The following is a 13,298-nucleotide window of genomic DNA, read 5'->3' as shown; positions in this document are numbered from 1 at the left end:
TTGTCTTTCTTGTGTCCCGTAAAACTTGTTTCCTCATCTGTTTACTACTGCTATGTTCCTCTGGAATGTTTTATTATTGCCAGAGAGAAATGACCTGACAGCTTTGCATTATGGCCGTGATGACTGCTACATCTTCATGCTCAATTGTTTTTCCTTTACAAACTCCAGGAAATAGTTCTGAGGTATTTGTTGTTATAAGCCACCACTACTCTGCATTGTTGTCACAATGGATCACTTTCTAGCACAGGAATGTACCACATGTCAGATGCAGATCCGTATGGACAGTGAAGGTTATTTAGTAGCAGAATATACACTAAATTATGTTCAAGTTGTCAACCAAGCACATACATAGGCATTCTAATTTCATATTTTTTTTTATTTAATTGTATTTTGGAGAGGTCAGTTTGAGTGAATATCCAGTCTGTGTTTTTCCTATGGCTAGAAGACTCTGATCCTCCACAAAGACATTAATTAGTGCTATTCCAGCTACTTCAAGTTCCACATATTGCAATACATGTTACGCTGACCGACTCCAGCCAAAGTATTCATCTTCTGGCCAGTCCTGCGTTAAATACAAACATGAATTCAGTTTGAATTTTAACATGATCATAGTTATGCTTTTTACCTGGGTGGAGTCTGTTAAAGGCAAGTACTCCCAAAGCCTTAGCTGTTTTAGACACCTAGGGAATCAGCTGACACCAGGTGGATAGGCAGGGGAGCTACAATAAGAGTTTGTTCACAACAAGTATTTAATAAATTTAATTTCTTTACATTTATTTACATTCAATTTTGTTTTTGCCTTGACTAGCCGACAAGCTTTCTATGTGGAGACCATCTTAGGTGGCAGCCATATTTGCTGAGCTCTGAATTCAGCAAGCTTCCTCTATTGCACCAATCACTGCTGTTTTAATATACACAGGATAAAGGAATAGCCAAACTTGTGAGAAAGGGAAGAAGAGTGAATGGTGAGCAGATAGATTGGGTTTTCCGTGGATGGAGGGAGAAAAAGCTGTAGAACACAAAGTATTAAAGGCATTTCATACAGCAGGGAGATGCCACCTCTGGCCACAACTGTTATAATAAATATGGTATTGTGGAATTCCTAACATATATATTTTTCATACTTCATAACAATGTAAGTTACAACATTTCGTAGAGGTGTTGGCCAAAATGGCGCCGTTTGTGTAGCCACATTCCCCCTTTATTTGCCACAGGTTTTTAATGTTGGCAAGTATGCTTTGAAGGCCATGGAATCACTTTGATTTTAACTTGATTGGTAATTGTTAGTCCTGATGTATTGGACAAGTAATTAGAGAATGTTTGCACAGGAGTAATCAGTCCGTTATTTACCACTTTACTAATCCAATCTATTTTCCTGCATTAGTCCAACTGGAAATGACAAATATGAGATTAGAGTAGACGGCCGCTGCTTGACATAATACACCGATCAGCCACAGCATTAAAACCACCTGCCTAATATTGCGTTGGTGCCCGTCATGCCAATCAAAACTGCTCTGACCCGTGGATGGTATCTGGCACCAAGACGTTAGTAGCAGATCCTTAAGTCCTGTAAGTTGCAAGGTGGGGCCTCTATGGCTCAGACCTGTATTTGGAGCACATCCCACAGATGCTCGATCGGATTAAGATCTGGGGAATTTGGAGACCAAGTCAACACTTTGAACTCTGTCATGTTCCTCAAATCATTCCTGAACAATTTGTGCAGTGTGGCCGGTGCATTATCCGCTGAAAGAGGCCACTGCCATCAGGGAATATCATTGCCATGAAGGGGTGTACTTGGTCTAATACAATGTTAAGTTAAGCGGTACGTGTCAAAGTAACATCCACATGAATGCCAGGACCTTTGGTTTCCCAGCAAAACAATGCCCAGAGCATCACATTGCCTTTGCTGGCTTACCTTCTTCCCATAGTACATCCTGGTGCCATCTCTTCCCCAGGTAAACGACGCACATGCACCCGGCTGTCCACATGATGTAAAAGGAAATGCGATTCATCAGACCAGGCCACCTTCTTCCACTGCTCCATGGTCTAGTTCTAACAATCATGTGCCCATTGTAGACGCTTTCGGCGGTGGACAGGGGTCAGCATGGGCACTCTGACCGGTCTGCTAATACGCAGCCTCAGGTACCCGCAAAAGATACGTCTCTAAGAAGCATATCTGGAGATGTGTCCAAGGGGCATGCTACATTTACATGTACATGCACTTACTGTACTCACTTTACTCTTGCCTACCCTTGTTTTACTATTTCACAGGTGTAAGGGACTGCGAGTCTGAGATGGGAGCCCGCATATGCGTGCATCATTCCCACATATCCTTGCACTCTCTTTTTGGGCATGCACAGTGGAAATTTTCATTATTTGCGCTACACTAACAGACGTACGTCCAACTTGGCATCAGACCCAGAGTTTCCTGTCTGACACTTTTACCTTATTAGTGCACTAGAAGCTATCTGTAATAAGTTATTTGGTTGCTTTTTCCCTTACAAACGAGCAAGTAGCAGAGTGAGATCCTGGGAAGACAGTAAGTTAATCATATGGAAAGGGGGGGGGGAGCAAGTCTATTGGACATTAGCCGCCAGATTCGATGTCTGCTACATACTAGCACCCAGATTGAAGACTGTCATCCAGTAGCCACCATGTTTGAGGTATTTTATACACTAATCACTAGATTTGAGGCTGTACACTAACTACCAGATTGGAGGTATATTGTACACTAACTACCAGATTAGAGGTATGCAGTAGACTAACCACCAGATTAGAGGTATGCAGTATACTAACCACCAGACTAGAGGTATGCAGTATACTAACCACCAAACTGAAGGTATGCTGTACACTAACCACCAGACTGGAGGTCTGCTGTACACTAACCACCAGACTGCAGGTCTGCTGTACACTAACCAAAAGATTGCAGGTATGCTGTACACTAACCACCAGACTGGAGGTCTGCTGTACACTAACCACCAGACTGAAGCTATGCTGTACAGTAACCACCAGACCGGAGGTATGATGTATACTAAGCACCAGACCGGAGGTATGCTGTACACTAACCACCAGATTAGAGGTCTGCTGTACACTAACCACCAGGCTAGAGGTCTGCTGTACACTAACCACCAGGCTAGAGGTATGCTGTACACTAACCACCATATTAGAGGTCTGCTGTAGACTAACCACCAGGCTAGAGGTATGCTGTACACTAACCACCAGATTAGAGGTCTGCTGTAGACTAACCACCAGGCTAGAGGTATGCTGTACACTAACCACCAGACTGGAGGTATGATGTATACTAACCACCAGACTGGAGGTCTGCTGTACAGTTACCATCAGACTGGAGGTCTGCTGTACACTAACCACCAGAATAGAGGTAGGATGTACAGTACCCACCAGAATGGAGGTTTGCTGTACAGTAACCACCAGAATAGAGGTCTGCTGTACAGTAACCATCAGACTGGAGGTATGATGTACACTCCCACCAGACTGGAGGTCTGCTGTACAGTAACCACCAGACTGGAGGTCTGCTGTACAGTAACCACCAGACTGGAGGTATGATCATCAACATTTATTTATATAGCGCCAGCAAATTCCGTAGCGCTTTACAATTGGGAACAAACATTTATAAGGCAATACTGGGTAATACATACAGACAGAGAGGTAAGAGAACCCTGCTCGCAAGCTTACATTCTATATGATGTACACTAAACACCAGACTGGAGGTGTGCTGTACAGTAACCACCAGACTGGAGGTCTGCTTTATAACAGGAGTCTCAGTTTTGTATAGTGGCCACCAGAATGGGCTAGGCTTTGTATAATAGCAAACAAAGAGGAACCTCTACAGGCCCTGTACGTCCGGCATCCAGGATTTCTGATATTTAATTTGTAGATATACTTTATATTATCACTTAGTAGTCATAGTGTAAATATATTTCTATTTTATCTAAGACAAAAATGAGTGGGATAGTGAATATGACACATAATACCAGTAGAGCATCACTGGTCTTTGCAAGAGCTGGAGATGTTATGTAAAGTCTATGTGTCCTAGACACAGTGTAGGCAGCCCTATTGATGGGAATGCTGGCAGTACATTTACTAGACACTAGTGATATGACTGTGGTGTGATGACTATGGCTGCCTCGCTGTATGAACTTACACTTTAAGAAACACGCTTAAGCCACAACTTCAGACACGCAGCCGTTTTGTTATGGGCAGCTCTCATTTTGACAGACACTACAATTTGGCTAATCCTAACTTCTATTTAACTTTAATTTGCCGTTAAGGGTTTTTTCCTAAAGACATGAAGGACCTACTCCTATAAAGCACTCGCCCCAGACTTCTCTATGCTGACATCCATTTTAGAGATAGAAAATCGCATTCCAGGCTGGTGCTTAGAGGCTTACACCTGACGTGAGCATGCTAAGCTTGCTCCCACCTTTAAGAATGTATTTTAATTGCTGTCTCGCTAGAGGTAGGCTTTTTATTGAGCAAACGCTATAACAAAAGCAGATGTTTAAAATATGTTGACAGCTTAGGAATTAGTATCATTCAAAATCCTTCTGTAATCATTCCCCTTGGGGCATCAATAAGCTCTTTCCATGATAATAGCATATTACATGTTTTTGAACTTTGAGCAGAAAAGCTCTTGAAAATGTAATGTAATTGGGGGAGGGGGGTGAATAGCTTACATGTTAAGAATACAGATTTGTATATGGTATGTTTAGCAATTTGCACAATTACATTTTTACATGGATCATACACCTTAATTAATAAAGTTAATATAAGTGAAATTGAATGGGCCCTTTGTACTATTGTAAATAAGTTTAATAGGGTTGCTTTTATTGTGTTAGCATTTAACCAGGTAAATGAATGTCATCTGAAAGCATCATCATATCAGCTGTGTTCCCTCAGTAGGCCACCTACAGTGATGCAAGTTGGAACTTATACAGCTGGTTGCTTACTCCTACCATAGCTGCACCTCCTCTCTAGAAGTTGCTATCCTCATATAGCTATTTGCCGGTGTTGCTTGCTCCTGGTCTTTAACGTATAATCCGCTTCCACCAATTGCGATCAGGGAAGTGAGAAAGCTTCCAGCGATGGAGGGCTACTACCGTCTATAGCTTGCATTGTCCTGTGAATGGGAGGTCTGTATGCAATCAGCATCTGATTGGGTTGCCACAGCTCTTGACCAATCAGGTACTGCATTCACCACAAACCTCCTGGCATGGCTGATTTTCATTTTTAGTTCCCTGCAGAGGTTCAAGGGGTGGGGATTGGAGCTTATAAGAATGTAACGTTAGATGTCTCAGGGGTGACTTGCTAGACAGATGGCGCACCTACTGAAGATTAGGATTGTCCTAATATTTGTATCACTAGCATTCAAACATGCTTTGCTTTGCTCTACTACAAGTAATACAACTCTTCCAGTGAATGCCGGGGTAAGCTTTCATAAAGTGTAATATGTAGAATTATCTTTCATGATTGTTTTGTATGAAAGATTTGCATTAGCTTTTTTTGGATATTTAAATATACCTCCACCCCCCGCCATCTAGGTAACAATGCAGTGTATGACCATATTCTATAAATGGCAACAATTGTAATCTAAAAATATCCACCATTCTTTAATGATAGGAATTAAGAGTTAAAGTTACTTTCTTTATAGTTTACTGACAGCTGTCTAATGCGACCAAGCAGCCAGTAATTGTCGCTAGCGCTCAGGAGTTCGAGATACCTTTTCAAGGTACATTTCGACACGCTTATTTTGCTATACAATATTTTGAATGCTGACTGCATTTTCCAGAAGACATCTATAGATACTTATTCAGCATCTATACACTGATATGTGTGTGATGATGCAACGTGTCTAAATACACTGTAAGGTGGAAACACATGTGTATGTAGCAAGCTGCGCCAAGTAGCCATGTGCTGCTATCACAGAATAGCTCAATGGGATGTATACCCAAGTCTTAAAGGTGTCCTTACTAGCAAGCGGTAATAACTGCTATGGCTGTCACAGGGGTGGTTTCCTAATCAGTAGTGTACAAGGCAGTAACAGGCAGTTCAGCTGTGTCTCATGGTATTTACGAATGTGCAATGGAAGCAGTCCAGCAATGTCCCACTTACCAATCTGTGATATATACTACGCAGCTGCTGAAGCTGGACAGCGCTGATCCTGTATCCATCCCCAGCCAACCTGGGCTGATTATCTCTGTGACTGGGAGACCAGAAGCTTGGGGGTGGTCACCGCAGAGCTGGATGCCTCTCTTAGGTGAGGGAGGAAAGAAAAGGTGCCACACTCTCCACCTCTGCTGAAAGTGCTGTGGCCCCTACAGACTCTATGGGCGGTGGTGACTGGGTACTGAGAAATTGGAATCCCAGAAGTACGATCATCAGGGGCAGGTTCGGCTGGGATCAGGGGCACATCTGCCCCCTGGATCAGCCCCATAATGGACTACCTTGGGCAGGGTCACTGGGCCACCAGCATTTTTTTTCCTTTAAAATGCTCCTAATAGACTGCTGAATCGAGTCTTGATCCCCAGGCTAAAATCTGTCTGCCCTCCCCTGCTGTCCTATATACCCAAATCAGTAAAAAATAAACCCACACATTTAAAAAACAATATAGTTTAATAGAACAAAGTACATACACCTTGATCTTGTTCTAAAAATCCATAAAGACAAAACTTTTGACATATAGTCCAAGTACCAAATATGTTTTTCCAATCCAGCAATGCCCTTGTCCCTTTGTCTTGTTTCAACATAGTCCAAAGGGAGAGGAAAAAAAAGAAATTTTGCATTAAGATAAATAGATTTTTTTCTTATTTTATAATACATATATTTGTGTATATATAGTTGGAAACATACAGTACTCACGTCTCTGTTACGTTTGTTTTGTAACCAGGGTCAGGTACTGATATCATTTATAATAATGGTTATTCTATGTAACATTTACCAGTGTACTGCGAGTAACATGCATCTGTATTTGCCTTTGCAGTGTTTGCCAGTTCTGACCCTGTACCGGGATTCCAGGAAGACACCCTGCTGTTAGCGTTCATTGACCTCAGACAAGTAAGACAAATCTCTCTTATTCATCCATATTTTATAGCTGTCTCTCTACATCAGTTCTCTTAACTTGTAGTCTGCTGGCCCTAATTGGCCTTCAAAGGCCTGCTTTTGGCTCCCAAACTTTTATTTATTTGTTAATAGGTTGCATCCCGGTAGTAATTCACGCTCTGTGTTTGAGTCACTCCATTAATATTTACAAGTTTTTAAGAATGTTAAACTTCAAAACGTAATTGTCCCGATAGGAAACTTGAAGGTAAAGTACAGCACCCAGTGTTATGTAGATTTTCCACTGACGCTCTATTTTATGTGTGGTTTTTAGGACAAACAGAGGGCGGTGGCGGGGAGGCGCCAGAAATGATCTTGTCTAGGGCCCCATAGGGTCTTAGGCTCTGATGCCTTCCCACACCATTACAAGTTCCTCCCACATCTTTAGGACCATGTCCAAATAGGATCTCATACAGGTCAAATAGCTGAAAATTTAGTCATTTCGCTCCCTGTGACATCACCGGCTCTGCCCCTGAGTATGGATCCACAAAGTGCAGCAGTCTGCAAAGCTGTCACACAAACAATGCCTGCTATTATTTACAGTATAAACACCTCAAGTTAATAAATGTACATTTGCAGCTCAGTAATACACAGCATTTGAGTGTAGAGAGTGTGTGTGTGTGTGTGTGTGTGTGTGTATATATATATATATATATATATATATATATATATATATATATTGCTTTTGTCTTTTTCTTTTTTTTTGGGCTTTTTGTTCAAAAAATCAATATACCATAAATATTGATTGATCCCTTTTGCAGCAACATTTGATAGCATTTACAATTTCATGGTATACGTAAAACGTTCCATACCAGTGCATTCATTGTACTTTGTTAATTAACAACCATCTGTCTCTTGAAACCCACGACAAGAGGTTCTGATTGGCTCTATGCTGTCTCCAATCAAAAATTTTGTGCCGTAGCTTTATGTTCTGCAATGTGTACGGAAAACAGGTTTCTACTAGGACAAATATGTTTGGTTCTGAAAATACACATAAATTTTCTTGTTTGGCACAATTTAACTATTAATTTATATCTCACGCTCTATTATACTGAAAAGATTAATTTTGTTTCTGACTGAAAATACTGACCCTTTTATATTATAGCTGTGCCAAAACTGTGTACAAATTTACTAGGGCAGATTTTATTTAGTGTACTGACATAAGTCACCTTTTTAATAAAACCAGTCTGAACATGTTTGCATGTTGTCCAATAATTATTTAAACGCGTAGAGGCAACAGATGCTCTTGAGGCTGTGTGATATAATTTAACCACAAATATGTGTGACCAAACAGCAAAGGTGCAGCCATTTTGTTAGCACAGTGGTTAGCATTGCTGCCTTACAGCGCTGGGATCACGGCCCTATCTGTGTGTAGTTCGTATGTTCTCTTACACTGCGCACCATGAATCATGTTAACTAACGATTACACTATTATAAGTACACATTGAACAGCATTATGTTTGTTAATTTAACATCTGACAACTCGTAAACAATAAAAGTTGTGTGGGTTTTTCTTCTAGTTGGTGGACTGCGAAATAAACACATTAATGTGTGAAATTTAGATTGTATAGATTGAATTGCTAACACGCTTGCCACTTCTTTCAGACAAGGTATTCAAAGGTTACCCACAATCTTTCTTTAAGGGAGGGAAACTGACACCAAGACTTAGAAAAAAACTTTGCAAACACTTAAGTTACATTGTTAAGAGCCTCCTGGGCTTTATTGGGTCTGGTGTCGGGGTAAGTGAAATTATTTTTCTCCCCTGAGTCTTATAGGCCGAAACGAGAAACTCTGTTTAAGAAAAAAAATTGAGCAGAAAGGTTAGAGTTGACAAAATGGATCACTTAGTAAGAACAGTGGACAATTGAAGCGCAAGAAGTTTTTACATTTGTACGTTAAAAATACATCATTTGCTTGTTCTTTTGGGGCATCTGTTCTTTTATCGTAAAGAAGTTAGAAGATGGTTTAAATATTGGGGTTTTGCTACTTCCATTCAGCAACGTGATGAAACCACAGCCCAGGATCCCGTCTCTATCACCAGAGTTAGTGCTTCAGATATTTTGTTACATTGAAGCAGCATTTTTGTCTCTGTTAGACAAATGCTTATGTTGTATGATTGCTGAAGATTACTGTGGAGTGGAGTAAAATAAAGCTAATTTGATAGCATACAAGGGTGTTAATCAGTCCAGTGCAGCTTGGATAAATGTAAAGGGGTTTTTCACTGTTAGATGAACCTTACTATTTATGGCAGACTGTGTCTTGGAACCTGGGCAGCCCCACACAGCTGATGTGTACAGTGTACATCGGAATCCCAAATTACTTCAATAAGATGAGTTTGTTCAGTCCAGCCAGCAACATACACCTTACACCACTCCATCAATCTTTGCACTATAAGCAACGTGACAAGTATAATTGCCGGTACAAATATTTTTCCTCCCATATTATAATAAATATCGCCATTTTATTTACCAGTTAATTGCATTTTCCATAGAAAATAATATAAAAAAGAGCAGGTACTGCTGAGAGGTGGAAACATATCCTGAAATTAATTGACTGACAGCTATTGTCTAAAATTGTGGCGCTCCCCTGTTTGCAGCATGACCGTTCTGACTGCTATTATCATACATAGCAATGGATTTACAAAACATCACAATAATTTCCATCCATGGGGAAGAAAAATAAATATATATATATATATATATATATATATATATATATATATATATATATATAAAAAAAACTGACATAGGTCCTCTGCACTCACCATGTACAGACTGGGGTGCAAGAGGGGGTTGCCCACATTGTATAGACAAGAAAACAGGGATACTCTGCACTCTCTAAACACATAATCAATGCTATATCAAGTACTGTTCTATATTAAAAACAGGGAATGTTAGTTCCACATATTGCAATATATGTTTAAGCTGACCAACTCTTAAACAGCTTAAACATATATTGCAATATGTGGAACTAACATTCCCTGTTTTTAATATTGAACAGTACTTGATATAGCATTGATTATGTGTTTGGAGAGTGCAGAGTATCCCTGTTTTCATATATATATATATATTTATTATTATTTTCATTTATTTGTTAGCGCCACAAGAGTTCCGCAGCGCCATACATCATACAAACAGTAGACTATACAGGGTGAAACAGTACAGAACAATAAACAAAAAAATAGTAATACTTCAGAAACACCAGGCACGCTAATGCAATAAAGGCGGAGCAGAAGAACAGGTAAGGGGACAGGAGGGAAGAGGGCCCTGTTCATGCGAGCTTACATCCTAAGGGAGGGTAAACAGAACAGGCACAAGGGGAGCCAGTTGAGACATGGGGGAGAGAAGAGAGGAATATATATATATATATATATATATATATATATATATGTCGCTTTTTAATTATGTAATTTGCACCCATGGCAATAATGTGTGAATGTGTGTATATATATATATATACATATATATAGTGGCAGATTCCTCTTCTGAACATGCACAGAACGGGGGACCTGAGATTCTATAGCGACACTAGCCAAGGTTTGCTTGGAGGCCCAGAGAGAAATAGACTATAGTTATTTTATTATATTGTTCACTGGTCAGATACCATTGGTCCTGTATTGTATGATAAGGGTCATAAGAAGAAGATTTCTGTATGGGGGCTCTACATTGTACAATCCATTGTTCCCCGCAGCTGCTTGTTCTGTGATACAAGTGACAGCACTAATGTATAGAGAAGTCATCCCCACGCAGTGTGTAAGAACACATTGATTTCTATCAATGCCAGCGTGGATGTGTGCCAGCAATTTTAGGAATATGTGAACGGCTTATAAAAGGGTAAAGTACTGTTATGGACAGAATCAATCAATTATTTTTATATGAAAGTAAAGCATTAATTACATGATAACTGTTAGTTTTGTTATTTATTTAATCAGATTGTTTTTGTGTGTTATTTATTATACATTTGTAACTGTTGTGTTTTTGTAGTTGTGTTTCATGGGATAAAAAAAATTAAGTGTCACAAAACTCTGTAATTTGGGAAACAGAGATTGATTAATTTATTAAAAATCTGTACATGTGTAGGAATTAGGAAAGGACCTCGGTACAATATTATTTTTAGGACGGTTTCTGTCTCTGGAGAAATAAAAATATGGGGAGAGCAGGATCTATTGTTGGGGGTCACCTATAAAATATCTGCATCTTGTAGAAATGTGGAATGTTCTGTCATTGTTGGAGAATATCATTTGGAACCTTCCTAAGATATAGCGGCAGAGATTTACAATCTACCCATCATTATGGAATGTCACCTCGCCACCCTCTTGTGTTTGTTTTCATGTTATGCCCTCACGTTAATATGCTGAATGACAGCTTTTTTCCAAGTGTTTGTTGGAAAGTAACTGAGCCCATTCCTTTTGTAAAATTCCTTGGAAAGGTCAAGCTTCTGTTTTTCTGGGTAAAATGTGATACTCTTGCCTGGTTCTAGCATATGAAAGATAAGGAAGTTGGCCCAGTAGCACAGGGTATACCTGCCCACCCGGACAGCGCCCCCAGGTCAGGCCCCTGATGTGTCCTGCTCTGCACAGAGCAGCTGATGACAGGTAGAGTCTGATACCGAGGAAAGTCTGGGCTGCCAGGCTGCAGAGCCGGAGCTATGGGCTCCTTAGCAGACATAGAAGTCAGATCAGCAGGATTTCCCTCTTCTCCAAAAGAAGACTTGACCTGTGCACGAAAAAAGTTTGATCTCTCTGACAATCACAAGCTTGTTAATGGAAGCCAGTTATCTCAACAACCTGTTTTTCCATCTTACAGCAATGGGGGGAATTCAATTGATGGCAAGATATTTTTTTAACACCACGTTAAGTCATTTTAACGCTGTTTTTTATAATTTTTGAGCGGGTTAACTTTACTCGCGTTTCAATTTCATTTTTAACGCTCAGTTTTTTTTCATGAAACAGTCCTCTAGCGCTCCAGTAGAAGGACTATTGAAGGTATAGGGTGTGCGAGAGGCATCTGCGTTAAAAGCTATTCAATTGTTTTTTAACGCGGCGCTTTAAACAGGCAAATATGCTGTTTTATTGAGCACGTCTTTGGAGTGTGATAAAAATAAAAAACCTAAGAAAACTATTTGAAATCATGTAATAATGAAAAAAAAAAAGATAGACTATGTTTATCAGTAATGCATAACATGTAAAAGTTGATTTCCTTGTGACTAAATAATGGGGGGGAAAAAACTAAAATCACTAATTAAATATATTTATGTATGTTTTTGGTACAAATATGTATGTACTAATGTGTTTTGACATGATATAGACGATTCTTTAGTAAAAAATAGTTAAATAAAAATATATGCTAAAGAAAGTACTGTAATGTAGATATTATCAAATAGAATGGTTGTGTAATGCAATCTAATGTATGAAAATGTATGCCAATCCTTTTTTTTGTGTTATACATGACCGCGTTAAAACTCCCCTTCACTCTTCTAAAAACTCGCAAACACAGTGATTAACGCACGGGGGCAGCTTTACCTCTTTTTCAATTGAATTGCACAAGTTTTCACGCTGCGTTAACTAAAAACGGTCGCTATAGCAGTTAAAAACCCGCGTGTGTTTTTTTTTTTCCTCTTTACGCTGCAGGAAAAAAAACAACTTGCGGTCAATTGAATACCCCTCAATGTGTAGTATTAACATTGTCTGAGCCCAGTATTGTATAGACTAAATGGAATTGATTGTTTATCTGTTTATTAATAGCTATGTATGCTTAATGTTATCCTATAGTTTTATTTATTTGTAATACAGCGAAAGCAAACCTCTGTAATACTCAGTAAGATCGCTATACAAACATTTGCACCATAACCTAGTTTAAAGTTAATTTAACACACCACAAACATTCTGACATACATCAACAATCTGCCAGAGGTGTCACAATGGGCATCTTGTATATTGGATATGAACACATAGCAGAACCCTGCAATGACTGATCAGTAATCTTATAACTGTGAGATTCAAGTAACAAGAGTTAGATCCTAGTTGTACAGTACATGACCTCTTCTACATCACTATACAAGGATAAAACAATATTTCTCATATATTTTTGTGTTGAAATAAAGACTCAGCAAATCATCCAGCATTTATACAGTGACAGAGGCTAGCACTCAGTGAGCTGTTTCTTAATATTCTTAAAAGAGGCCAA

General features: G+C 39.4%; 1 protein-coding gene across 4 annotated transcripts in view; it reads left to right on the top strand.

Moving 5' to 3' along the window:
- Window positions 1-13,298, top strand: part of EXOC6 (exocyst complex component 6) — a 213,470-nt gene that overhangs the window by 159,287 nt on the left and 40,885 nt on the right. For all 4 annotated transcript variants that reach the window (XM_075216143.1, XM_075216146.1, XM_075216145.1 and 1 more), the window contains one exon: window positions 6,998-7,071. In XM_075216143.1, the coding sequence (XP_075072244.1) occupies window positions 6,998-7,071 (74 nt within the window). The remainder of the gene's footprint in view (window positions 1-6,997; window positions 7,072-13,298) is intronic.

Source organism: Mixophyes fleayi, chromosome 6 (genome assembly GCF_038048845.1).
Source record: "Mixophyes fleayi isolate aMixFle1 chromosome 6, aMixFle1.hap1, whole genome shotgun sequence".
NCBI classification, from domain to species: Eukaryota; Metazoa; Chordata; class Amphibia; order Anura; family Limnodynastidae; genus Mixophyes; species Mixophyes fleayi.
This window is presented reverse-complemented; position numbering and strand designations above follow the sequence as displayed.